The 27427-nt window shown below is 43.2% G+C and overlaps 1 protein-coding gene across 2 annotated transcripts in view; it reads left to right on the top strand.

Annotated features, from left to right (window-relative positions):
- The first annotated feature begins 1993 nt into the window (after positions 1 to 1993).
- Positions 1994 to 27427, top strand: part of SUDS3 (SDS3 homolog, SIN3A corepressor complex component) — a 33051-nt gene continuing 7617 nt past the window's right edge. For both annotated transcript variants that reach the window (XM_080649958.1, XM_080649959.1), the window contains exons 1-10: positions 1994 to 2325; positions 4446 to 4515; positions 7371 to 7426; positions 8341 to 8412; positions 11373 to 11392; positions 12639 to 12795; positions 18937 to 19032; positions 19959 to 20020; positions 20183 to 20204; positions 21422 to 21527. In XM_080649958.1, the coding sequence (XP_080506084.1) occupies positions 2178 to 2325; positions 4446 to 4515; positions 7371 to 7426; positions 8341 to 8412; positions 11373 to 11392; positions 12639 to 12795; positions 18937 to 19032; positions 19959 to 20020; positions 20183 to 20204; positions 21422 to 21527 (809 nt within the window). In that variant the 5' untranslated portion in view covers positions 1994 to 2177. The remainder of the gene's footprint in view (positions 2326 to 4445; positions 4516 to 7370; positions 7427 to 8340; positions 8413 to 11372; positions 11393 to 12638; positions 12796 to 18936; positions 19033 to 19958; positions 20021 to 20182; positions 20205 to 21421; positions 21528 to 27427) is intronic.

Genomic DNA, 27427 nt, shown 5'->3' with positions numbered 1-27427 from the left:
GAGAGCCTGTGAAGACAGGGCTAGCAGGACTCTACGAACAGTTCCGAAGTAGATGTCTCCCGAGCATTGTGACTGCGTGCCATGTGGGGAAGGGATGCAGAGACAGTTCAAGGTGGTAAAACTTCATTTTGAGGGAACTTGATTCCTGTAGGCCTAGAAAAACTGTCCAAAATAATTATATTAACATAAGTAGGCCCTCCTTCTCTAAAGAGTTATTTAGTAAGAGTTCATCTTACCAATTCTGAAGTTGGCAATAGGGATTGGAAGAAATGGGGTAAGTTTTCACCACCCAAGTGTTCAGTTGTGTCTATTCATATAAAAAAGAAACATGACTATTAACAGATGTTATTTGCAATCAAGAAAATAGAAATAAAACATAAGCATGATAAAAATCCAAGTGTCCTGAAAGGAAGCCAATTAGCAAGGAAATCAACTCTTTTTGATTCATGATAGCAATGAATTCTAATTTCTAAATTGTTGGTGCTTTTTCTGGTCTGATTACTGGTACTGATAGGAACTCAAGTTGCTCAATATAGTTGATTACAAATAATTTAGATTGGATCTAAAAGCATAAATAAAGAAAATTACATCATCCTTTGGATAGGAGACAATTCTGAAATCTTAGTTCATATATTGATGGTGAACAGTGAGCTGCTAGGATGACTCTTATTTAGAAGGGGCTTCAGAAGATCTCTGAACTCCTGAAAAGACATTGCAGCATTCCATTATGGAAATTCTTGAGTTTTGTTGGGAGGAAAAAAATTCCTCACAAATATAGCCAAGATTTTAATGAAGACAAGGTAGAAAATAAAAACGTTAAAACAAATGGGATAAGAACAAGGTTTTGCACTTTGAGAAGACTGTATGAGGGCCAATTCAGAGATAAATTCAGTCACAAAGGGTCTGAGAATCAGAATACTGGATTCCATCCACCCTGATTTTATACTGTATTCAACTTTACTACTTGTGAGTTACTTTTTCTATGGAGACTTGGTGCAACATAGACAGTAGGGTTACTTTGGACAAACCATTCAACATCTCTGTGTCTTTTTCCTTATCCCTTTCTTGCTATACACAACTAGAGAAGGGAGATTATAAATTTGTTCCTTAAATAAAGCTTGTAACACTGTGTCCCCTCTACTCAGAGGGAATCACACAAATCAATTTATGCATTGATTCTGCTCTCTTGTTTTCTGTTTCCACACAGCACCTTCCTTAAGTTAGCCTAATTAACCTCCTGTAGGCAAATGTGGCAATTGAGCTGGTTAGCAAGTTATTAGATTGGGGAGAACTACCTTAAAAAGCAACAACAATATTCTAAGAAATATGAGGCATTTGTATTCTACAGGGCCTGGCTCTGAGTCTAAACAAGGCAGACTGGACGCTATCATTTTTTAGGCAAGTGGCAGCTCTTTTCTCGTCTATAAAATCGGGATAATATCTTATTGAGTAAACCTATACAAACAGAAAGGACTCCCAGAGACTGGGAAATACCCTTTAGTTGACTCCAGGATGGAATACCAGCAACCTTGTCTTTATTTTAGTTCTCAATAAAGCTTCAATTTGTCGGGGAGGAACCAGGCACCTTTTCTTCGGGATGGTCACGCAAATTCTAGATGCCAAGGTTTAATGTCATTCACCTGCTTACCGGTAAAGACGAGACAGACCATCTCCACCTGCAAAAGCCCTTCAAACCCTCTGCCTCTCACGTCGCTAAGGATCCTCACTTTGGCTCTGGCCCCAGGCGCCGCCTGGCGGCTGTTTCCGGAAGTCGCCTCTGGGCTTCGGGGTCCTGACCGAGATTAGGCCTGCCCATGGATTTGCCTGGAGAGACTCTGTCTCCGCCCCTAGCCGCTATCCGTTGAGGATTTTAAGGCGGCGATGAAGGGGCTGGGGTTAAGGCGAAGGAGGCGTCCGGCGACCTCCCCATTCCCTGAACGATGGCGGAATCAGGCCATCCTTGGGCAGCTTGCGACCCGGAAGTTGCCACTGGAGCGAGGTCCCCGTTGCCGAGCGCGGGCGCGAGGGGCAGGGCTTCTCGGAGACGGGGGAGAGGTCGCCGCGCCTCCCGCTTCTCAAGTTGTCCGCTCCCTCGGGTGCAGCTTGGCGCGCGTCGAGTTCGCAGGGCGGGTGGCCGCCGTCCCCGGGTGGCACGCTCAGCTGTTGTCAGAGGCGACATGAGTGCTGCGGGGCTGTTGGCTCCGGCCCCGGCCCCGGCCCCGACTGGAACGCCGCCGGCGCCGGAGTATTACCCTGAGGAGGAGGAAGAGCTGGAGAGCGCGGAGGACGACGAGCGCAGCTGCCGGGGCCGCGAGTCGGATGAAGGCGCGTCCTTTAGCTTGCCGGGCAGCCCGGGGAGGGGGTGGGACTGCTTGCGAAGGGATGGGGCATCTGGGAGAGGGGCGGCCCGACCTGCGGGCTCGGGGCAGCTAGGAGGACCGCGGCTCCGGGAAGTTACCCCACCTGTTCAGGGCACGGGAGGCTCTGGCTGGGTACCTTGTACCCTACAGCTGTGGGAGGAAGGGACTTAGGCAACCGCTGTCACAGCTGGAGGTCCCTTTAAGGTTCTGCCCCTCGTTCCCCTACAGTTTCGGGTTGAACCTCAGGTCTTCGCTGGTTGGAATGAGAAAGCCTTCCATTGAACGCCCCTCCCCTCTTAGTTCCTTGGAGGATTAGAGCGTTTGGCCTCCTAGGTTGCTCCCCCGGCCCCCACCCTCTGCCCGGGGGGAAATGCTGTAGTCAGACTTGGTTTGGGCAGTGCCATTGCGTGCAGTACGGGTTGGTTAAGAGAATGGGACCTGGCATCAGTTAGAATGGGGTGGGCAAACTTTTTGACTCGAGGGCCACAATGGGTTCTTAAACTGGACCGGAGGGCCGGAACAAAAGCATGGATGGAGTGTTTGTGTGAACTAATATAAATTCAAAGTAAAGGAGCGGAGGGGAGAGCAAGAGAACCGGATAGAACAGCCGGATCCGGCCCTCCGGCTTAGTTTGCCCAAGGCTGGGAGGTCTAAATTTGGCTCACTCGACCTAGCTTTTGACCCTAGACAACTTGCTTAAGTTTAGGAGCCTCAACTTCTCCAGCAAATGGGGTTTCCTAGTGTAGATGCGAGGGTTGAATGAGGCATGTAAATAGAGTGTTGAACTGGCACTTTGAAGCCTGGTACTGGGGAATACTCCGGTCCACCCCCCCCCCCCCCCCCACACACACACACACACTTCTGGGGAAACAGACACAGGGGGAAGGAAGGGATTTGGAGTTGCGCAATGGGGCTCAGGTGTGCTTTTAAGTTCCCTGCTGTTTGCATGATCATTGCTGCCTCTCAAAGGCTTGCTTTTCAAACTGGGTTTTACACTTTGGCAAGTGTGAGGAAAACTTGGAGGGATTGAAGGAGCTGGCTGGAGGAGGAGAAAGGTGAAGAAACAGAAAGCAAGGGAGAAGAAGAAAAGGGGATGGAGACCAATATATGGGTGGAATATTTTGGCGCAAATAGGGCTGTGGGGCTGAAGGCTAGAGCAGCTGTCTGGAATGAGGAGTAGGTTTTATTCATCTCAGTCCCGGGAGTGCCAAGCACTGTGGCCGGCACAGGATGGGCGCTCAGTGACGTCTCTTGACTGAAGGAGGACAGAGAGTTTGTAGAGTGTTGGACCTGTAACAGCCTTTAAAAAGACAGCTGCATATGCAGATATAAAGTTGAAGGAACGAATTGCATTTGGTTAAACAAACCGTATTTGAAGGCAAAGCTTAACCAGAGATTGTGAATGGGGAATCACTTGTCACTTGTACTGCTTTTAATGCTCACCAGGGGGAGCAATGAAGCAAAAATTGATTTTTACCTCCTTAAGTAGGGCTGCTGAAATTATGTAGACACTCCAGCCATTTGCTTATTCTAAGAACAACATTTAAAATGTACTGAAAGTTTCCGTGTGATCATCTTGTCTCCTTTTAGTTGTAACTTTAAAAAATATTTGTTATAGAGTTCAGCTCCTTGATTTGGATTCTCCTTTGTACATATGTGACGTAAAATCTGTTAAGGGTTCCAACTGGGCATATACCAGGAGAGAATGTACATATTAGGTTGTCTTGGAGTAGTGACCAGGGCTTGCCTGCCTGTAGTTTTCCAGTCTTACACCCACATCTCCTTTTAGTGTTCTGCGGAAGCTGCAGCCTTGACCACGGCTGCCTGTGTCTGATGCACCTTGTTCTCTAGCTGCACTTTGAGATAAAAGCAAGCTCTTTGTGTAAATATGACCGTTTGGAAGTTGGAAATGGCATTTCTTTTCTGAAGTAACTGTAATATATACTTTTTATTGATGGCTTCGTTCAGGTCTGCATTGACTAGAATTCATTTAAAAGAAAAACTACTAGAAATTTACTAAGTGTGTCAGGTGATATCAACTCTATAAATGATTTTAACAAACCCTTCTTCCCTGATTTTACGTAGACACTGAGGATGCTAGCGAAACTGACCTGGCAAAGCATGATGAAGAAGACTATGTAGAAATGAAGGAACAGTGAGTATGATTTTTAGATTTCTATCTGGAATATAGAATTAGGGAAATCTCTATAATGACCTTGAGTGTATGGCTTTGACCATAGTGTTTCCAAAGACCATGTATATGTGTGCAGTTTGCCCTATTTAAATCTGTCACATTTAATCAGTCTTCCTGTTATAAGAATCTTTTGAAGATATGCTAGAAAGAACCTTGAGGGATAAGAACCTTGGGTAATAAGGCCATATACTAGTAGTAATTGGAGAGAACCATACCCCACTTTTTTTTTTTAAGATGTGAAAAGCATCAGAGAGGGTAAATGATGTTTCACAGCACTGGGTTCTCAGATTGGTGGTCCATGCGGTCCGAAAAGTTGGCGACCGCTGAGCTAGATAGTGTGTTAGATTTCAGAGAGCTAGGGAGACCGGGATTGGAGAGCAGGACTTTTTACTGCAGTGTTTTCCCCCTTACCACATGATCTCACCCTAGCCCTCTTCTCATTATCTATAACAGAGCCACAACGAAGTATCCCCAGAGAAACTAAAGCCACTCACTTTTATCATAAACGCAGATGCAAGGCATCATAAAAAAATATACCGATAAGTGTTCGTTGAATGTATTTTGAGGCTCTCGATTTGACTTTTTAAAATCTATAAACTTGGTGGTCCACATTTCCTTTCCTTATAGGTTTTATTTGCAGAAGTTTTGTGACCATCCTCTGGATTCTATCATCTTTTTCAATCATTGGAACCCAAAGGGATATTCAGTTAAAATTTAACCAGTACGGCTGAATAAAGGGAGATTATGTCATGTGATTTTTCTCATAGCTTCATCCCTGAAACTGGCTTGCTTTTTTTTTTTTAAAAAAAAATTATTTTTATTCTCTTCAGGCTTTTTACTGATTTACCTTGACCCATTTGAAATGTATTCTTACATATCTGTTCTTTTCTGGAATCTGAATTTTTTGTTGTCATTTACTTCTTCAATCCTTTATAATAAAAGGCTAATAGGCAAATTGACCCAATGGTGGAACACAGGTCACTGTGACGCGCACTGACCACCAGGGGGCAGACGCTCAACGCAGGAGCTGCCCCCTGGTGGTCAGTGCATGGGAGCGTCGCTTAGCCACTCCTGTCTCCGTAGCAGCGCTAAGGATGTCCGACTGCGAGAGCGGCTGAGGGGCGCAGGCCGAACTTGTGCACCAGGTCTCTAGTGTGTTAATACTCCCTTTCAAAGACAGACTGAGAATTCAAAGTCGTTTTCTGTACACTCAATGTGGTAGAAAATTTAATACACTAGGTTCCATATACTTACTTCTTGTGTGTAGTTTACACACAATTTCCTCCTGTACTTGACATGTTTAAACATTCTTTAGAGACAATCTTTTAATTGAATGTGCTCCTTAATATTTGATGATATAGAAATAATTGTGATTACAATGGAATGCCTTGTATGATTCAAGGTGAGCATTGAGAGTACATCAGAATTTTCCTAAAAGAATCAGACATCCTGAGTAATTCTTAGATTCTGCCTACTTCTTCCTCATCCTATAGATAGTTGGGGTGTATTTGTAGCCTTTACTTGACTAACCCAAAGGCTGTTGTGCCTATTATTTATTGGAGAGTAGTCTTTTTTTTTTTTCAGGTTGCCAATCTTGTTTTTGAATTTGGAGGTGTTTTTTCAGGTAGAAGCAAAAATATTGCTGAAATGTGATTTACATGTGGAATCTACCATTCAAACAGACTTGCCAGAGTGGATAATTGCCTATAATCCATTCAGTATTGAGGGGGGGAAAATGACACACTGCATTCTTTGGTTTTGTGTGTGCTATGTGTTCTTATCTAGCTGGGGCTACAAATAAATCATGCATTTTAACACGTTAAGCGCCAAGCCTGTTTTGTCTTCCTGTCTGTTTAGCCTGCGATATACAATTTCACCCATATGCTGGCGGCACCAGTGACTGACCGGTCTGGATGGAAAGTATAATGTCAGTTACCGGTGACTGACATGGCGCTTAACGTGTTAACATTTGTTACTGAATTACTGTTATTTTTCTGATCCTAAAAAAGTAGTGCTCTTAAAAATGATATGAAGATTTATTAACTTAGTGCTTACATGGCTATATAATAAAAGCCTAAGCGACTGTTATGGTAGAATGACCAGTCGCTATGATGCACACTGACCACCAGAGGGCAGACACTCAGTGGAGGAGCTGCCCCTGGTGATTAGTGCGCTCCCACAGGGAGCGCCGCTCAGTCAGAAGCCGGGCTCACGGCTGGCAGAGCAGCGTACTGAGCAGTAAGGAGTGAGGGGTCCTGGACTGTGAGAGGGATGTCCGCCAGCTGGCTTAGGCCTGAACCCCTTGAGGAGCAGGCCTAAGCGGGCAGGTGGACATCCCCTGAGAGGTCCCGGATTGCAAGAGGGCGCAGGCATAATCTTACTCCTTTGGAACTTATAATCTAATTGTAGAGTTGATGTAAGAGCTGTATTTAATGCCTTTCCTATATTGTGGTGTGTGTGTTTGTGTTATTTATGCTTGTAAGTCTAGAAGAAAATGGCCTCACACTTTCAAATTTTTTTATATGTTGTTGCCTGTTTATCATTGCCACTTATTAAAATCTGTGTGTCCTTATACTTATAGATTTTAGACTGATTCTCTAAAGTTGGGATACAGGAGGATCTACAAAATAGGGACAAGATTTAAGAACACAGAATCCTGTCCATTTCTGGTCCCTTTAGCTGCTGGTACATTTTAAACCAGCTAAGGGACCCGGATGAGATTCCTATAATAACCCAGGTAATTTCTGTGTGTAGATTATTTTGGAATAGAATACTGAATGTTTTTGTCTTTCATTGTGGCTTTCCTTTCTTTACAGGATGTATCAGGATAAACTAGCTTCTCTCAAGAGACAGTTACAGCAGTTGCAGGAAGGTTGGTGTGTGATTTAATCTTTCATTTCTAAATATACTTCTTAATATTATAAACCTTTGAAATCTGTGTATTTCACTTCTCTGTTGGAGTGATTTAAAATTTGGCTGTCTCAGTAAAGTGCAGTCTTCAAACTTCTTGAAATCTCACTAAGGCCTTCTGTAGGGCATGAACTGAAGACCACTCTGCCTACAGCTAAACGTTTTGTAGGAGAGGTTTTTCCAGAAAATAAATAAAATTGTATTATTCTTTTTAAGCTAAATGCTAATGAACTATGGATTTACCTTACTGTGTTTTCTTTATGATTAGGAAACACTTCCCATACTAATTGGGACCCTCATAACGAGCAGCTTTTGGGGAAAGCAATGAAATGAGTAGAGATATGATAGGAATCTAAACCTGAGCTGTCCAGTATTATCACTAGGCACATGTGGCCATTTACATTTAATTAAATAAAATTAATAATTCAGTTCCCCAGTTGCATTAGCCACATTTCAAGTGCTTAGTAGCTACGTGACTAGTGGCTACCATATTGGACAGTGCAATAGGACATTTCCATCATTGCAGAGAAAGTTCTAGGTGGCATTGATCTAGGCCTAATCTTATTGCAGGAGAATTAAGTCTTTCCAGGAAAGGAAAGCCCGCTGATTCAAACTGTAGCAATAAGTGATCAGAATCCCTTGAAGTTGCCGGCACCTTTCCATAACTCCTCACTTGCTAGGGAGTCTCAGTTCACTGTGTTTGGGTGATTTCTGCTGTGTCTTCCTTGAGAGCCAGAGTCTAGTTAGCTCTGTATGTGCCTTTTCTTGGTTCGAGTTTCATTCTGATGTTACTAAGGCAGTTACTGTTAGTGCTAGAAAACAATTTTAGGAACCAAAATGGAGAGTAATTTTTTATTTTCTGAATCACAAAATCAGGTACGTTACAGGAGTATCAGAAGAGGATGAAAAAACTAGATCAGCAGTACAAAGAGAGGATACGAAATGCAGGTAAGACACTATCTTAAAAGGAACTATATCATCAAATTTTCTTTCTTTTGCTGATCATCAATGTAATGTGGCCATAAGAGCTTTTCTCCAAAATATATCTCAAATATCTCATTGAAGGGAGAGTTGGGAGAGTTTTAGGGAAGAGACTTCAAAGGTACAGTTATATAAAACGGGTTCATCCTTTTTCCCAATCAAGAATCATAGTTGAGGTTGTTAGTGGTGGCTCCTTGCAGTCAGGGTATATTCCCTCCCCACCCCCCGCCGGGTTACCCCAAGAATCACACATTCTTTCTTGGGTCTGCATGGCTGGCTTAATGGACGATCAGAGGAGCTGACAGGGAAAAGGATTGTAGGTTGTTTCACTCCTATTTAGAGTTTGCTGCTTCTAGTATTCTGTGCTCTGGGAGGAAAGAGTGTCCTCTAGTTTTTCTCTCTCAAGTATTATAAACGTTTAGAGAAAAAGAACATGCTTTTGGTGTGTCATACACAGTAAACGTATTCATTCAACAAACAGTTGTTGAGCATCTGCTACATCTAAGTTCTGTGAGCAATATGAAGTAGTGTAAGACATTGTCCTTGACTTAAGGAAACTCGCTGTCTCATTGACAAAAGATATCCAAAAGTGTAAATGAAGGAACATTACTGGTGTAAGTTAAATAAAGAGTCATGCAAAAAGTAAGATGTGATGACTACTTAAAGTGTGTAAACACAGATTGCTGTGTTTACAGGAAATCTTTAAAAATACATTTTTATTGACTTCAGACAGGAAGGGAGAAGGAGAGAGAGATAGAAACATCAATGATGAGAAAGAATCATCAATCAGCTGCCTTCTGCATGCCCCCTCCTGGGGATTGAGCCCACAATCCGGGCATGTGCCCTGACCCAGAATTAAACCCTGACCTCCTGGTTCATAGGTCGACACTCAACCACTGAGCCACACCAGTGGGCTGTGTTAAATTTTGAAGCTTCTCATCAGCTAGCATTTTGAGTGCGGCACGGTGTTTGTTTCTGCAGTGGTAAAAGTGATGGGTTCTAAAATGAGGTCTAGGTGCTGTCCTCTTTCTTTCCGATCCAGTGATTTCCCAGCTTTCTGTTGCTGGAACTCTTCCTTCTCTCCGTCAGTGAGTAGATGTTCGGTGGACAACAACAAGTGGAAAAGGAGCTGAAGGCGTGAGGGGTGCTGGGACAATGGAGATATAGTCATTAGACTTCTGCTTATCTACATCCCTCCTGCCCCTATGATTACCCCACACCCCTTCCACTCTGAGTTCCTGAGGCATCTCTTTGGGATATCTTTAAAAATCTCAGTCCTCCTGGAGTTCCCTTTTAGCAGGGAAAGGAGGTAGTGCCGTGGAGACTGAGGTCCTTAGGTCAAGGTCTTCCATCATTTTAGGTCTTGTGCCTTTAAGCAGGTATTTGCTCTTGGAGCCTTAGTTTCCCCATCATAGAGGGGAACCTACCTCATGGAATTGGTTCAAGATATAAGTAAAGAAAGAAAATTGATGTGAGCAACTTTTCTTAAGCTAGAACTGCTGGGTGAGCATTGAGTTGTTTTTCTTAATTCCACTCTCAACTCTGTCCTCACATGATCTTTCCTAAACATCTTCCCACCCCCATAAAAATGCAGAAGAGCTCCTAAATTAGTCATGGCGTGAGCTTTAAAAAGCACATTCCATGCAGAGATAATCCACCTGCTTTAGTTGTGTCTGTTGTCTGGCTGCTTTAAAACTGCCACAAACTCTAAGTGCTAATTGTCAGTTTGACTCGTTGGTGCAGGCATAATTTCTCAGAATGGCACAGACCTCAGGTGTCTGGCCTGTTCACGAGTGGACCAAGTATGAAGCAATCTTAGTAGTAAGCATGTTGGACTGGCTGTGTTCTTGTGCCCGGGGATTTCCAGTGATCAGGGCTTTGGGCAGTGGTTAGAAAATACTGAGTGGTTTGTCCCTCTGCTCAGTTAATTTTTCTCATTCAACAACTGTTATTTGACATTTAGATCCTTAATCTGGAGTTCCTAAAACTCTCAAAATCTTAAGATGTATTTGTGAATGTGCATATGTGACTTTTTTATGGGGGAATAGAGCCATAGGATTTATCAGATTTGCAAAGGAGACTGTGGGGAAATGTGAACAGCACCTCCTGGAGTGGTGATCTGCCAACAATCTTTGTGAACCTTATGCAGCAACTCCAATGTCACCCAGGAAAGATTAGAAGTTAGGGACCTATTTTGTTCCAAGTTCTGAGTTTTGCAGAGGGCCTTTCAATCTAGTGGTGGGGAAGCTGCTGGATTAACAGTTGCTAACTGCCTGGCACTAAGGGTGCTAAATAAGCTGTTGAATATTGTGGGTAGATACCTTCAGGTGTCTGAGAGGGGGTTGATGAGTGAAGGGTCCCCAGGAAAGGCCTGTTGGAGGAGACTGCATTAGATCTGACACTTGGAAGTGAATCAGAGAGACCAGAGGGCATTGCTGGTGGAGGCATGGCTGTGAACAGAGGCTTGGCGACCTAAGAGCAAAGCCCAGGAGGGCGCAAACCTCTGCCTTCTAAGTTTTGGGGGATTGTCCTTCCTTACCACATAGAGCCTGTCACACAATACTTTAAAAACATCAATGCTGACTCTGTTTCTGGAGTAAGTGCATTGCTTCTTCCTGACCCATTCTGCCCTGTGGACTGTTAGAGGGTATGTACTGAGAGAAAGAAGAGAATTTGGTGCCTGCTGGTTGTTTTTGCCCTTGGACAGAACTGCCAGAGCTGATGCTATGCAGGGCCAACTTTTAAGTAGACACAAGTGCTTCTTGCATCCTTCCCCTTCATGTGTATCAGCACTTTACTGATGAAAACATTTGCTCTGTGTAATCGTGCTTTCAGAAAGCAATTACTGCTCCTAAATGAATCCTAACATACTGTCTAGAAAGGTGACACAGCCTAGCGAATCTAATTGCACGTTTTATCTCTTTCAGAACTCTTCCTGCAGCTGGAAGTAAGTACCATGGATCTTCTGGGTTTGCAGGCTCTTTCTCAGACTGGAATCTTGCTCTCCCAACTGGTGGCCTTTCCTTCTATCACCAAATAGATAGTTGGGAAGCCTCCAGCTGGAACCCTTTGTCACTGTTCTGTTTGACAAAAGGACATGTGGTCTCAATTCAGAAATTTCTTCTATTCATTTGTTTGTTGGGCAGCCTCTGCTTGTCACAGGGGATTAGGGGACACTCACCCCTGAGGGCTTTCTTGTTGACTTTGATCTCACATTAAAGCTCTTTCCCTGGGAGTATGTCTGAATTATAATGGTCTAATAATTTGTTGTATTGGTCCTTAAAGGAGCCCAGTTTCTGAATTGGCTGAGTAGTTGAGTTCTATAGCTGAGACTCTCTGTGTTAGCAGGGAAGACGGATTAAAACTTTTATTTAGTAGATATCTAGTGCTGGTCTGTGTGAGGCCAGGGATAAGGGCCGCCTTAAACTTGAACGATGTACTGCTCCCAGAGTGGCTTATGTGGGGGGGGGGGTTGGGGAGGAGTAGGGGGTGTGAGTTTATCAGAGCCACACATGAGTGTGAGAAGGTCATGGTTTATCAGAGCCACATTATTGGAAACCATTTTTGTACTCAAGTCAGTGCAGCACACGTAGTCACAGCCTGAAGGATCACATGATCCATAGCCACTGCCCACCATAAGCCCCCTGGTGAGATTTAGAAAACGGATGTTTATGCAGTTTTTATTTAGTATAATTTCAGTGTTTAGTACTTTGGGGTGCAGGCACCTAGTAAATGGTCTACTCTAGTTGATCTTTATTTTACTGTAAATATCAAAACATACAGTAATTCCTGCTATCTTGACTCAATTTTGAATGTAGATATTTCATTTCATCTGGAATATACGGTTTTCCTTTGAAATTAAATCCTTAAAGGGTTTATTTACTATCGTTGAGGGATTAATGTTCTATTTTAACACACGCCATAAAATATAAGATGTGGAAGAGAGGAAATACCTGAGTAGCAAGTGGGGTATACTCATGAAAACAAGCAGAAGTTGGTTTAAGTTTACCCATTCATTGGAAAACTGGCTCCCAGAGACCTCCATTTCTGCAGGTGTGTGTGTGAGGGTCCAGCTATTTCTCCTCTTTCTAGTAAAGGTATTTTTTTTGCTCTTGAAGTCTTTGCCAGACTTCAAGGTGGAGCCCTGGCTGCCTGAGCTATGTACCCCTATTCTGTGTTTCTCTTTTGCTCAGACTGAACAAGTGGAAAGAAATTACATTAAAGAAAAGAAGGCAGCAGTAAAAGAATTTGAAGATAAGAAGGTTGAGCTGAAAGAGAACCTGATTGCTGAGCTAGAAGAAAAGAAGAAGATGATTGAAAATGAAAAGCTAACCATGGAACTGACTGGAGGTATGAAAGCACCAGCAGGGTTTAGGAGCTCTGAGGCAGAGCCTGGGTGGGTGGCGGAGGTATTCCAGTTAACGCCTTCTGTCTGGTGTCTCAGTTCCTCATGAGAGCAGAACAAGCTAAAAGGAGAGTGGGCTTTGACATGACAGGTCAGATTTCTAATTTTGTCTTTATTGGCTGTGTGACTTTAGTCAAGCTGCCTAACTTCTCTGAGCCTATTCCTCCCCGCCCCCGTAAATGGGGCTCATTATATCCTATCTCTCACGATTATGGCTAGTACAGTGCCCTAAACAACTGTTCAGTGAACTACAGCCTCTACTTTATTTAATTCTTGGGTCAGCTGCCATTTGTGTCTTGGTTATGTTCACAGATTACTTACCTGAGTCCCTCTGAATCCTTTCCTGTAAAGTTAGTCAAGTTACATTGACTCAGAGCCAGTCTCTCCCTTGCCTTCTAGGATTTAGTAATCTGCATATGGAAACTCAGCAGGTATGAGGGAGAAGCAATATGGACCAACTCTGCAGTTGCCATATGCAGTCTTATGAATCCTTGAAGGATACAGGGCAGGAATTAGTTATTTTGGCATTTAGCAAAATTTCCATCAGCAAATACCACAAGGAAAGACATTGGTGAGTTGGTCACTTAGATATGTAAGTGCCTCTTCCCACCCCAAAATTTAACTTTCATACTCATATTCTGAAGGTACTAGAGCCCTGGCATGCCTGGTTTTAGTAGGGGGCCATAGCGAATGCATTGTTTCTATGTGAGTCCTTCGGGTTGACCTTGAAACTAAAAGGAACAGTTAAGAGCTGTGTTTCCCCATCTGTATTTTTGGTTCTGTGAACTAAAGACACAAATTGGCCTCCCAATTGACAAAAACTTCTAGCTCCAATTCTGTGAAACACCACTGAGAATGTGGTTGTGTCTAAAGAGGGAGTCTCACACTTGAAAAATCACTCCTCTGATAGTTTCCTCATTGAGAGATGTGGCAAAAGGAGTGAATTCCTTGAAGACCTCTGAAAGCAACTCAGAAATGGGGTTTTGAGTGAGAATGGATGCTAAAAAAAGCACCATCTTGTTTTCGTTACAATGCGTTTTTAATTAGACTGTGAGCACTGCGTTACCTCGTTTGGTGCCAGCCTGCATGCCTGTTTTCTGATCTGCACACCATTTCTCTGATGGTGTCTATAGCTGGCATTGATGCCTCATCACTCTCTGCTAGAGCCACCAGATGTTTGGGAGCCTTCATTAGGCTAGTGGGAAATATTGTCCTTTATAGCTGTTCCCTTTCCATCTGCAGGGAAGGATATCATCACCTTACCTGTGATTTGGCATCCTAATTATTGACAAGCAATAGACATTGTTTGGCCAGGCAGTTTTACAGCCAGAATCTTAACTGGGACAGGAGGCATCCTCAGTGACTTAAGGCCAAGCCTGCCAGGGTAGAAAAGACAAATAAACACGAGGAAATCATTTGTAACTCAGTAAAATAAATATACGACAGAAGTGCTCAAAGCTAGCCATGGGCATTAAAGGTACCGATGTACTTTCTCAAGCCATTTGGTACCCTTGGTATGAAGACACTGCCAAGGTAATGATTGAGTGTGGGAAGAAAAGGCACTGGAGCTAGAAGGATAATTAGCATTTCCACAGATGGTGCTGTTATGGTGTTGGATTAAAGGCCTGATTTCTTTCCTCTCACTGATTGACTTATTTCACCTTTGTGGATTGATGCCCAACACCAGGGTTGCCCAGCTCTGCCCAGAAAAGAGATTTCTTAAAATCTCCTTTTATGGTTCAACATGAAAATGTCTTCAAAAGCCCTAGCCAGTTTGGCTCAGTGGATAGAGTGTCAGCCTGTGGACTGAAGGGTCCCAGGTTTGATTCTGGTCAAGGGCACATGCCTGGGTTGTGGGCTCAATCCCCAGTTGGGGGCATGCAGGAGACAGCCGATCAATGATTTTCTGTCATCATTGATGTTTCTATCTCTCTCTCCCTCTCCCTTTGTGTCTGAAATCAATAAAAATATATTAAAAAAAAAAGAAAATGTCCTGAAAAACAAAATGAAATAAGACTGATGAGAAGCTTAGTCCAAATAACCCATTGGAAATGGGTGGATCTGGTGACCTGCTTTGTCTGAACAGGATTTAAAGTGTTATAGACCTCCATAGGAATTAGGGAGGTTCTCTTCAAACCTCTAGTGGAGAACTTATGAGGACAGCTGGGTTGTGCATGTGGAAAGGTATATTGTCGGTAAAGAAACCTAGGCTAAGTTCTCGGTCAGTGCTCCCCCAATTTGAATGTGTATGAGTCACCTGGGGGCCTCAATAAAATGCAGATCCTGGTTGGGGGGTCTGGAGTGGAGCCCAAGATCCTGCATTTCTAAACACCTCACAGGGGTGCTGATGCTGCTGGTGGGACCACACCTTTAGCAGTGAGTTTATAGGTAGAATTACCTGAGTGAGTTTTCTCTGCAGTTGAAGCCAAGGTTGAGTAACCCAAATACTTAGAATTTAATGAGCTTGAAAATGTGGGGAGCTCTATCATTTATAATTCATTTTTCCTCTTCCTATCTTCAGGACAGCTGCCTTTTCTCCATCCTTCCAACAGCCCACTAACTGCCACTTCATTTTGTTTTGTAAGTTCTTGCCCCACCAGGGGCATCCTCCAATCCTCAGGCCCCTGTTGAAGCTACTCATGACCTTAGTTTCCTTCAGAAGATACTGGATCCATAGCTGGAGCCATGAGTAATTAGAATATCAATATAGAAGCTCTGTTTCCTGAATACTTACAATGAGCCAGGTATTATGTAAAAATGGTAGAGCTGCCTCTACAGGCTGATGGATAGGGATGAACCCTGTCATGAACTTCTGTGGTGGGATTTTCTCATTTGACAAGGAGATGGTAGAACTTACCATGGAGGATTGGTGTAAAGATTACGAAAGATAATGCCTAGTATTACAAGAGATAATGTCTTCAACAAGCAGCTGGGTACACAGAGTAAGGGGGGTTGGGAGTTGTAACCTGATTCAGTTCCTGCAGCTCCTGTGACTTGACTTGCCAAATTAGGCTCAGAGAAATAGCCTTTTGCTCAAAGTTCCTCTAATGAGATAGTGGTTCAGCCAGAATGTATCTGACTCCAAGCCTGTTTTCTTAACTACCATATTATATGGACTCCCTACATATACCATGGATTCATGTGGTACCAAGTGACTCACAAAATGAGACTAACAGCGAAGGTTTGTGTCCTCAAGGAGCTTGTGTTCTAATAGTTACCAGACTGACACAGTTTCCATATCTTCCCCAACATGTGATGGTGTTGGTGGAGAGAGAGAGATCCTGAATGAAGATAAAGATTTGACAGGCTTGTTTTTTCCCATTGTAAAACCTTGAAAGGTATATGTGGTTGTATTGACATATGAACAGGAAGTTTCTACCCAACCTGTAACAGAAGAATTAGATTAAATTTTTGGATTTTTGAGTGATGAAATTATGATTTTCTGAGTTTATTGGCCACGATTGGACTGGGTTGTTGTCAGATCTTCAGCTATACCTTTATATCCTTACTTCCATCATGTATTGCCCACCCTCCCTACCCACCAGACATGGCCACCGAAGGGTAAGGAACACTCAGCCCCTCTCTGTAGTGGACAGAATGCCATGATGTTCATGAACTAGGTGCTTTTTCTCTGGTGCTCTTTAAGGTGGAGTGAGCTCCTTTACACCATTTTCCAGTTAGGTCTGCATGTTGCAAAGCCTCTCAGTTGGCAGCAAGTCTGTAACTTCTATTTCAGCTGTTTGTGCCTTGACTTCTACTTATTTTTTGTTAATCCTCACCCGAGGATATTTTTTCCATTGATTTTTAGGGAGAGTGGAAGAGAGGGAAAGACAGAAACATCAATGTGAGAGAAACACATGGACTGGTTGCCTCCTGCACTCACCCTGACCAGGGCCCGGGCCAGGGAGGAGCCTGCAACCAAGGTACGTGCCCTTGACCAGAATTGAACCCGGGACCCTTTGGTCCACAGGCTGACGCTCTATCCATTGAGCCAAACCGGCGAGGGCTGCACCTTGACTTTTAAAAAAGATTTTTGTAGTTTTTTCTTGGCTGAAAATATGCTAATAAAAACTACCATTGATGGAACTCTCATTATGGCTGGCACTGTACTGAGAAGTTTACACGTATCATCTCACGTAATCCTCACAACCCCTTGTGAGGGCAGTTTCGTTGATATTTCCATTTCATACCTGAGGAAACTTGAGACAGAGTACTTATGTAGCCTGCCTTAGGTCACACTGCCCCGGCAGGGATTCAGACCCATTGGCCAGTAAGCCACCGGAGAAGGGTGGCATCTCAGCATAGGCTAAGAGATTTCTTTTAGGGAGAAGCCCCCAAAGGTGAGTGTATGTTTATCCTTCCTTCTACCCCCACTTCCTAGTACCTTTTTATGAATATTTGTTAGGTCTGTGTTTCTTACCACTTTACCTCCATTCCTTCTTGGGGGAAGAAATCAATTACCCATTTCTGTTCTTAGGAGCAGCATGCAGAAATGCCATTTGACTTTGTGCGCATGTTTGTGACGTACTCCTACATCCCACCGTTTGCCATCGTGGGAGGGCTGCGTTTGAATCCTGCAAGGCTGTCTTGGCTGCTCTGTTGATAGTGTGCATTTTCAAGTTAACTGTATCTCATCATCAGGCCGGGGTGGGGCAGATTCCATGCTGCGGTGGAATTGAAGCATCTGTTGGGGGGAAATGTCCCATACTTTTGGAACGTGGCAGTAGAGATTTGTACAAATGCTCTGGTTACTGTCTGTGGGAGTGGTCACAGAGAGAGATGTCGTGTAGGAGTTTACCGGGCAGAAAAGAGAAGGCTAGGCGGAGAGGACAGCGTGCAGTCTTGTAGGCATAAACGTGTGGCGCCTTTGGGTAACAAAATAGCTAAAAGCTCACACACAGGGTTCATGTGAATGAAGGAAAAGAGAGAAGACCAGAAAGGAGGTTTGGCTTTTATTCTGTAGGGAGTAGGGAGCCATTAAAATATTTGAGTGAGGTGCAAAATGATCTGATTTGTGTTGTAGGAAGACCACTTTGAGGGAGATGATATGGTGAGGGGTTGGAGTTGCGAGGTAGTTAAAAGGCAGAATTGCTATTATCAGCTGGATTTTATACCTGGATTAAGGAAGACAAGTCATAAATGGCAGATTTTGTTCTGGCTTGGAAGGATGAATAGATGTGATGCCCCTGAGACACAGGAGAAGCAGCAGCCTTGGGACGTGAAACAAGAAGAAATGGGTTGGTTTGGAGCCTGGAGTGTAGGCTATAGGTGGCCTTTCAGAAGGGTGGGTGGAGCTGGAGTTGATGATCAGAGATTCCTTGGGAAAACAGGCTGAGACTGACGACTCCAGAGATCACCAGTTTTAAAGGGGCAGGCCAGGAGAAAAGACCTCAGAGGCAAGTCAGGAGAGGAGAGATTTGTGTGGCAGTGGCTGGGGAGGAGAGATTTTAAGGTGAGGGGAGTCAGCACCCAGTATCAGACTTGGCAGAGAAAAGACAAGAAGAATGAAAAGAGGCCTTTATTATGAGCCTTCATTGTATCTTGATAGTCAAGTAGCTACAAATGGTTATTAAATAAAATAAAGAGTTTGTGTTTGTAAATGAAGATCTCATATAAAATAGTTGGCACTGAGGCCACTGGCCTCTAAAAGAGCCTTTTATACCAGTGAGCTTCAGTTCACCCACCCTCCGTGGCAACAGCAGGAGTTAGTACACAGAGATGACCCAAAGGTTCATTTAATCCCAAGAGCTTGCGACTCTGTGGTCTCTTTAAATTTGAGGGAATAGGAGGAAAATCCCTGGTTTTCAGGGTACTGGAGAGATTCCTGAAGCGGTTACAATAGTAGACAGCAGGGCAGGGCTGCGTTTCTGAGAGGGATGTACACTTAGGTCAGCCGGTCTGAATTTTCTAAGCATGATCTTCTCTCTAAAGTCTGACATGGGTGTCTGGGTTGGGCCATGTGTGGACCAGACATCCCCAGTAAAACTGTGGTTGGGTGGCTATGGGGCAGATATTCTTACATTATGGAAATTCTCACTGACTTCAGTGGGGATTGGATAGATTGACCCATTCCATTCTTGCCACAGATTCTATGGAAGTGAAACCCATCATGACCAGAAAGTTGCGGAGGCGACCAAATGACCCTGTCCCCATTCCAGACAAGAGGAGAAAACCTGCTCCTGATATCCATTTTCATCAGGCCTTGATCACTTTTCCCTCTTTAACACCATCGAATCCTTTGCTTATCCATTTGGTAGAATACACATGTCTCCTGTCCTGCAGAAAATAGTCATACTGTATGTGATTGGAAAACAGGGTTTGGCCATTTTATGATCAGACTCCTCAATTGCTACTGCAGTTAGGATTTATAGAGAGAGTTATTTGGAAAGGTACTTGGTGTTGGAAGTTCAACCCGGTTTTAATACTTGGAGATTCAGGGGCAACTGAAAATTTCAAGTGCGTTAATTTTTTTTTACCTGTAAAATGAGGACAGTGATAGCTGGCTTTTCTACCTCAGTTATCTGTATCCCTGGATTATAAACTTGTTAAATTAAAGCAAGTGAGATTTCAGTCAGTCATAAGGAAGCCCCTTTAGTCATAAAAATGGGAACGGAAAAAGGACGTGGGGAAGTATTGTTTCCATCCTCTTGAGGATCTAATAAATAGCTGTTTGCATAAAATGGTTCAGTTATTTGTCTGCCATCAGGAAAGGGCATAACTTCAGGTTCCTTTCTCTTTACAACTGAGCAAGGGAAGATTAACCCCAAGTATGTATGTGAAGTCTTCAGATCTTTGGAACAAAAGCACTTTATAAGTTCAGAATGAAGTTCTCTTGTGTGCTGTGCGCACTATTATTGTAGTTACCTATTGACGCTCATTCCACCTTTGCATCACTGAAGTTTGTAAGAAGGGCGGTATGAATTCTTCTGTATACCTGGTGCCATGACATTTAGTAGGAGAATCAAAAATTTCCAAGAGACAAACTATCATTGTAAAAATGTCATGTTGCGTAATCACACTTTGTAAACTAAAATACTGGTTCCATTTTGTTGAATTCTGTTTGCTTGGAAACCGTGCTTTTCAGACACATTTCTTTAACTCTCAATACCCCAGCTAAACTACTTGTTAACGGATGAACAGATCATGGAGGATCTGAGAACGTTAAATAAGGTACAGTTTGGATTTATTTGATTTCTTTGGAATCTTAGGTTTGATATGGTTTTCAGCTTTACTTTGTTCACGTGTTACTTGTTAAATCAATTTGATACCTTTGACACTGTAAGTTGCATCTGAAGTGATTTTCTCTAAGATTTTTTGTTGTTCCTTCTACAGCTTAAGTCACCCAAGAGACCAGGTAAGTGCATGACATTATTGGCATTTGTGCAGTTTTTTATCATGTTTTTGGAGAAGCATGCGAATACCTGACAGGGAATTGTTGCCATTTTCAAAAATAAAGTGTTCATCATTTGTCTAAGATGGTGGGCGGGGGGGGGGGGGGGTGGTGGTAATTTCTTTTATAAAACTGGCACTGACATTTAGTAAGGGAGTCATGAAAGCTGAGGGGAACCTTAAGTGCACCCTCTCCTGGTATTTTTTTTTTTTTTAAACCCTGCTATCTTCAAGATATGTTTGTCTTTTCCTTTAAATTTATTGTAAAAGAGACATTTGATTGGTTGGCTGGTAAGGGTTTTCTTTCTGTGTGGGCATCGGCTATAATATTTAAGTACACATCCCTCCTGAAAATGAAACCAGAAGGGTATGTCAGTATTACTCGCTCTGTGGAGTTAAGCACTAGCCACTGCTGTGCTTTTCAGGAACTGGTTCTGGTCAGGAACTTGCAAGCTGCCCCCAGTCCCAGCCTATAGAAGAGGCTGGCCCAGTGTTCACGGTGGTTCCTTCTAGAGCAGCACTCGAGAGTCAATGCTGGGCTGTTAGAGGGAACTCTGAACTGGCAAGGCTTTTGTTTCAAGTACTGTGATGACTCACACATCCCTCTACTCACCATATCGTGGGGAAGAAAATAAGAGTCTTCTTTTTTTTTTTTTAAGTAATTTCCTCCTGAGGTCCACAGAGAGGGTCTGAAGGCATGATGGGGAAAGGGGTTCTTTGAGTAAGTGTGTGAATTTAGTTCATTTAAACCGACCGTAGTTACTAGCACTGTCTTAGCTTGACTTGCTCCACTGAGTAATAAATATTTCTAGAAATTATTTCATTTTTTATAAATTTAAAAAGACTTATCTAATTTTTGCCCTTTGGGCTTCAGGTGGATCACTGGGATTTTAGTTCTACTCTAAGTGACCTTGGGCAAATCCCTTAGCCTGCCTGAGCCTCAGGTTTCTCCTCTGTTCAGTGAGGTTAATCTTCTCCTTGCTTACCTCACAGGTTTGCTTTGAGGATCATAAGATGTACTATACAAGAATTTTATTGGATTCCCATTTATTACAACTGTAAGGACTTGATGATTATGATTATTAGTACCTTTTAATAGCATTTCAATTAAAGCATGTTAGCTGGCGGACTCACATGTTTGTTACATGCTTAGTCATTGAAATACTTCGTTGGTTCCTCCAGCATCCCCCTCTTCTCCCGAACACTTGCCTGCCACACCAGCTGAGTCTCCAGCCCAGAGATTTGAAGCCCGGATAGAAGATGGCAAATTGTACTATGATAAAAGATGGTAGGTATGTTATGGAAAAACACAGATTACTCATAAGAATCTCAGAAGAACCATTTGGAAAGAGACCTGGGCCCATCTGCAGTTGTTGTTTTAGAGCATGGCTGCTGCTTAACTTACGTAGTACTAAATGTGGAATAACGTTTAAATGTGTATCAGGAATCATTTGGTTGATGCTACTTGTTAGATCTTTGAAGGCTGTGTTTTTCCAGAACGTGTTGTTCTGATGGTGGCCCTCCTTTCTCTCTCCATGCTGCTGCTAGTACACTAGAATTTGCAGCCTTACATCTTCTGTGATGTCCCTGTAGACTGGGTTTATGCTGATGCACAAATAAATAATCTTTGCTAACATTCTGAGATGTTAGCAGAGGTTATTTATGCGGTGAGGGCCCCTTTTGCCTGTGTCATCCTGCTGCATGAGAGTTCTAGGAAACATTCTTGGGGGAATTGTGTCCTAAAACATAGTTAGTTTAGATTGAAGACTGGTGGAAATCTTCACACCCCCAGTATTGCCATTAGGAATAAAAAGGCAAAATAATATGAAAGAACCTCAAAAGTTCATACATTTACTCATTCAGCAAACATTTACTATCTGCTCTGTAACTAGGCATTCTGCTAGATATTAAGTCACCCTGGATTCTATCACCTTTTCACAGCTCTTTTAATTCTGATATATTCCTTTATTCATTGTCCATATGTGGCATACTTTTAGTTTATTAAGTCACTAGAGGCCCTGTGAATGAAATTCGTGCACTTGGGGGGGTGGTCCCTTACCCCAGCCTGCCCATTCTCCCAGTCCCGGAGCTCTCGGGGGGATGTCTGACTGATGGCTTAGGCCTGCTCCTAAGCTGGCAGTTGTACATCTTTAGTGCTGCCGCAGAGGTGGGAAAGGCTCCCGCCATGACCACTACGCTCGCCAGTCATGAGCTCGGCATCTGGCTAAGCGGCACTCCCCCTGTGGGAGCGCACTGACCACCAGGGGGCAGCTCCTGTGTTGAGCGTCTGCCCCCTGGTGGTCAGTGAGCGTCATAGCGACTGGTTGTTCCACTGTTCGGTCGATTTGCATATTAGCCTTTTATTATATAGGATGATAGACACATATTTGCAGTCTTCTGCCTTTCTACTTGGTTATATGCAGGATGTTTTCCTGGGTTATTGTATGCTCTATTTATAATATCCTAGCTAATAAAGAGGGAATATGCTAATTGACCATCACTCCATCACAAAAGTGGCTGCACCCATAGCTGAGGCCAAGTTCCTATAAGGAGCATTAACAAGCAATCAGCAGGGACTGAGGCTACGCTTTCCCCTGCCCCTGTGGGGCTTGACAGGGGACCTTAGACCATGCCCCCCACCTGGCAGGGCTTGACAGGGGACCTCAGGCAGTGCACCCTGCCCTGGCGTCAGGCTGTAGGACCTCAGGCCACACTCCAGCCCCAGTGCCAGGCCAGGGGACCTCAGGCCACGCCCCCTGCCTGGCGGGGCTTGATGGGGAACCTCAAGATGTGCTTCCCGTCCTGGTGCTGGGCTAGGGGACCTCAGGCTGCTCCCCCCACCCCAGCACCAGGCCAGGGGACCTCAGACCGCACCCCCCATTAGGTGGGGCTTGACGGGACCTCAGGCTGCGCCCCCCACCCAGCGGGGCTTGACAGGGGACCTCAGGCTGTGCCCCCCACCCAGCGGGGCTTGACGGGGGACCTGAGGCTGCGCCCCGCTCCTGGTGCTGGGCCGGGGGACCTGAGGCTGTGCCCCCCTGCCTGGTGGGGCTTGACGGGGGACCTCAGGCCATGCCCCCCACCCAGAGGGGCTTGACGGAGGACCTCACGGCATGCCCCCTGCCCCGGTCTGGGCTGGGGGACCTCAGGACATGCCCCCCGTCCTGGTGCCAGCCAGGGGACCTGAGGCTACGCCCCCTGCCCAGCAGGGCTTGACAAGGATGGGACTGGCTGGGTCTAGATTTAGCCCAATGGCGGGGGATCAGCCGGGTCTGTGTCTCACGTGATTTTGAGGTGCATGTGGGTGGGCGGGGACTTGACTCTGGGTCCCATGGTGAGCCCCAGACTCTGACAGGAGGAAGGTTTTCATATACATTTTACTAACTTCATCTCTGACACTTCTATTATAGAGAAAGGGCAAATAGCAATATTAAATTATTTCCTCTAATTAATCCCCTTTTAATGTGCACGAATTTCGTGCACCAGGTTACTAGTCTCTATATAATGACCTTTTGAGATTCAATATATTTATTTAATGGAAGGTTCCAAAATTTGAGTAATGGCTACTTAGAATTTTTTTAGCTTTCTTAAAGAAAAAAACCCAACATTGTGTTAGTTACCTTAATAATATTGTACTCCCGAACTTGGCAGAAATGCTTAGTGATCTGGTCATGCCTGAAATAAATAAGTTCCGCTTATTAGTTATAGTGGGTTAATTACCCAGTGTATGATGAAGGCTTGCTCTATCTGTAAGCCTGATCTTAGTGTCTCCTGCCCTTCTCATTTGGCTATTCTTTGGCAATCTTGTATCTTCTTAATATTGCTTACCGGAACATACCACCACTAGGTGGCAGGCCCTAACAGTTCAACACACTGGAGGCAAAATACGATGAAAAATGTTTCAAATTATGAAAACCAAATAACCTTTAAAGATCTAGCCCACACATAAGAAACATCTTCAAAAATGATGAGGTTTATCACTAACATTTTTATGGATCTGTGAGTCCTAAAGCCATGTGATCTTTCAAATAATGTTCATTTTATAATTGTGTTGCTTCAGATCTGCCTCTTTCTAAGGCTTAATCCTTCGACTTTATGAGACAAGTCTTAAGGGTAAAAATGCTGTAAGATAAAATTCTTGTTTTTATAAAGAAAGGACCTACAGTGACTGGTGTTTCATGATGTAAAGAGTGGTCAGGTGCTGTGTTAGACCTCCTAAGCATTTTGAAGGAATTTCAGTCTTTCTCATAATGGAGCCAGAAAATTTTAAAATAAACTCTTTGGGAGCGTTTACTTTTTCAGTGAATTTAAAGCTGCTTTTATTCTACTGTTAAATATTGAGACTTGTTTTCTTTTGTATTCTGTGTGTTTCTCTTACTTGGCCTTGGCAGTCAAAGTTCAAACACATTTGTTTCAGTAGGTCCCTGCCTTCTGTATTTGGAAGGTGTTCATGGGAGTCCTGGCCGCCACGTTTACCAGTAAGAACCGGCTTCTCATGTCTCACCAGGCTCTGCTGTTTGCCTTTTGTGTCCCTGTCAGTTGGAGGCTGCCATTTTTCTTTTTCAGCATCATGGCCTGTGGCTGAGAGGTCAGCTGAATCACTTTATGTTCTTTCCAATGGTGTGGAGTATTTTGGCGAAAGTACTTCTGGCAAAACATGTTTCATTGAGTTTTAAATGACTTCAGCAAAATGAGTGTGATTCAGGCTTTCCATCTTGGCAAGAACACTTATCAAGCTACATTTCGTTTTGAAAGATAAGCATCTTCCCTTTGCCTTCGTTTTATACATACTGCGTTTAAGGCATTTTATATCCTGCTGTAAGTCTTCCTCACATTTTGATTTGGACTAATGACCCTTCTTAGGAAGTACTGTGAAAGTAGCTGATACTTTAAAATAACTAACTGCTGGTGCTGGCAGACTGTTGATTCTCTCCTCACATTAAATCTGGGGCTGCTAATGTGAATCAGAAATGAAGTCACCCACTTGATTGAGTGGATTTAACCCTCTAGCTTTCAGCTGACACAAAACACTGTTAAAACAGTTTCCAACTAATTTTGGGGCTCCTGGAGGTACAGTAGCTGTGACATGGTCTTTTCTTTTGAAGTGAAACCTTAATGTGAGGATTCCCGTAGGATACAAAATTAAATTCTACCCCCTCCCTGCCCCACTTTTTGACCCACCTTTCTAAAGAAATTGCTTTCTTCCATAATAGTAGTGGTGATTCTAGTTCATTGGGTTTAACAGTAGTGGCAAAGCTTTAAGAGCTTAATTGCAGGGATTCCCAGGTCAGAATTTCCATTAGTAATAAAGTTAGCTTGACATTTGGGGCTTGTCCTCTGAGGCTATTTAAGTTATTTTTTTCAGCAGAGATGAGTTGTAGCTTGTAAAATGGGTTAATTGGCAAAAAAGTGATAATGTACATTTTTACTACTGTAGCTCAATTGATGTTACTTTTGAACATTTTTTATGTGTAAGTATATTTTTAATTTCTTCCTGCTCTTTTATTAGTCTTTAGAAATTGGAAAGTAAATTTGTATTTTAAGGTTGTCATGTACTTTTAGCTTCATCTTTAAAATACCCCACCCCCTACATGAGCACTTTATTTTTTCATAGAATTCAGATGTTTTAATAAATTTGATATCCAGGGGTAATGGTTCCCCAAGGCCATTATGATATGGCACATAAGTATCTCTTGGAGGTCCCAGAAACTCTGCTTCAGGGAATCAGTTGGGTTGGAAGTGGGCTGGCCAGTTCTCCAGGAGCAAATAGTGACCAGTGATGGATATTCAAGCCAGCACCATGTATTTGGTGATTCCAGAGCAGGCACACTGGGGAGGTGGCCAGATACTTAACTCCCAGACCATATCTCAGGGCTAAGAGACTGGATTGCATTGTTTACTCCTGATGTTCACTTTTAAGCCAGTCAGGTGTGTTGGGGTTTGGCCTCTGAGCACATCTCAGGAGAATTGTTTGAATAGTCTCCCCGAGTTAATGTGTCTTTAACAGACATTAGGATAAAATTTGTGACATTAAATTTTCTTTTTACCCCATCTTTCTTATTTGTGTATTGTCCAGTACTATGACTTAAGAAAATATTACTTACTTTTTAATATAAGTAATGCCTGTTTATTTTTGAAAAAACTGTGCAATAAAAGGAATACCATTCTTAGTTTAAATTTTATGTTTTTTATAAAATTTTAATATACATTTTAATATATAAATTAACCAGTTTTTTCTGAGTGTATGATACATATGTAATATGCATATGTTTTGTTACAAACACAAGAACATATGGACATAGTTATTTTCCTCTATTTAGCAGTATATTGAGCATGTTTCCACACTAGTAATATACTTCTGCACCATATCCATGACCTTCCTTTATTAAAGTATGTAGAAAGTAGTATCAGAATGACTTGAGGCTAGTTGCCTATTATCTTGTGTTTTTAACTCTAATAAATCACAGTCCCTATAGAATAGCTGGGCATGTTCTCCCCTCTATATTTTTATTCTAACCATTTATACAGGGCAGTTGGATCAGATGGGGGAGGGAAACTTTACTTTGAGTTTCCTCATGAACTGTGCAAGTCAAACCTTACAATATTACGTATTCAGCATAATGAAGGTCCCTAACCCAGTTTACCAATTAATCTCTGGCCAAAAGCCACTTTGAAGCTGGATCTAAACCACTCTTGCTGTTCTAATTGTATTTAGGATTCAATTTCTTTTAGCGGTGTTTTCAGGAAGTCACTTGACTTGGAAACCTGAGTTTTCAGCTCCTAAGTAGTAGGTTAAAGAGTGCTTAGAGCCTAGATTGGAAAAAGCTGATTGTGGAAGTGAAGCACATCCTTTACTGTATTGTCTTGGCAGTAGATTACTTTATTATGCCAGCAAAATAGTCTGCTTTCTTCTCTTATGGAAATAATGATAAGAAGCAGTGCTTTGTTGGAAGATGCATTTTGGTTTTGGTGGAACTTATTTGAGTTAGTGGGTCTGTTAAGCCAGATCTATGTGGCCAGAATGAACCAACGGTGATGTTCTTGACTGAACAGGGACTGGCCCAGGCCAGGGCTGCCAGTAGCAGTTTAGCTGCTTTTGTAATCCAGCAGCTGCTCTTTCATCCTGTGGCAGCTGCTATTGTCCCATTTGGGCTTTTTCCCTGGCTTCCTCATTTTCATCCTCGGCCT

This window comes from Plecotus auritus, assembly GCF_963455305.1.
Source record: "Plecotus auritus genome assembly, chromosome: 13".
Lineage (NCBI taxonomy): Eukaryota > Metazoa > Chordata > Mammalia > Chiroptera > Vespertilionidae > Plecotus > Plecotus auritus.
The sequence above is the reverse complement of the archived record's forward strand: the minus strand, read 5'-3'. Positions and strand labels throughout refer to the sequence as shown.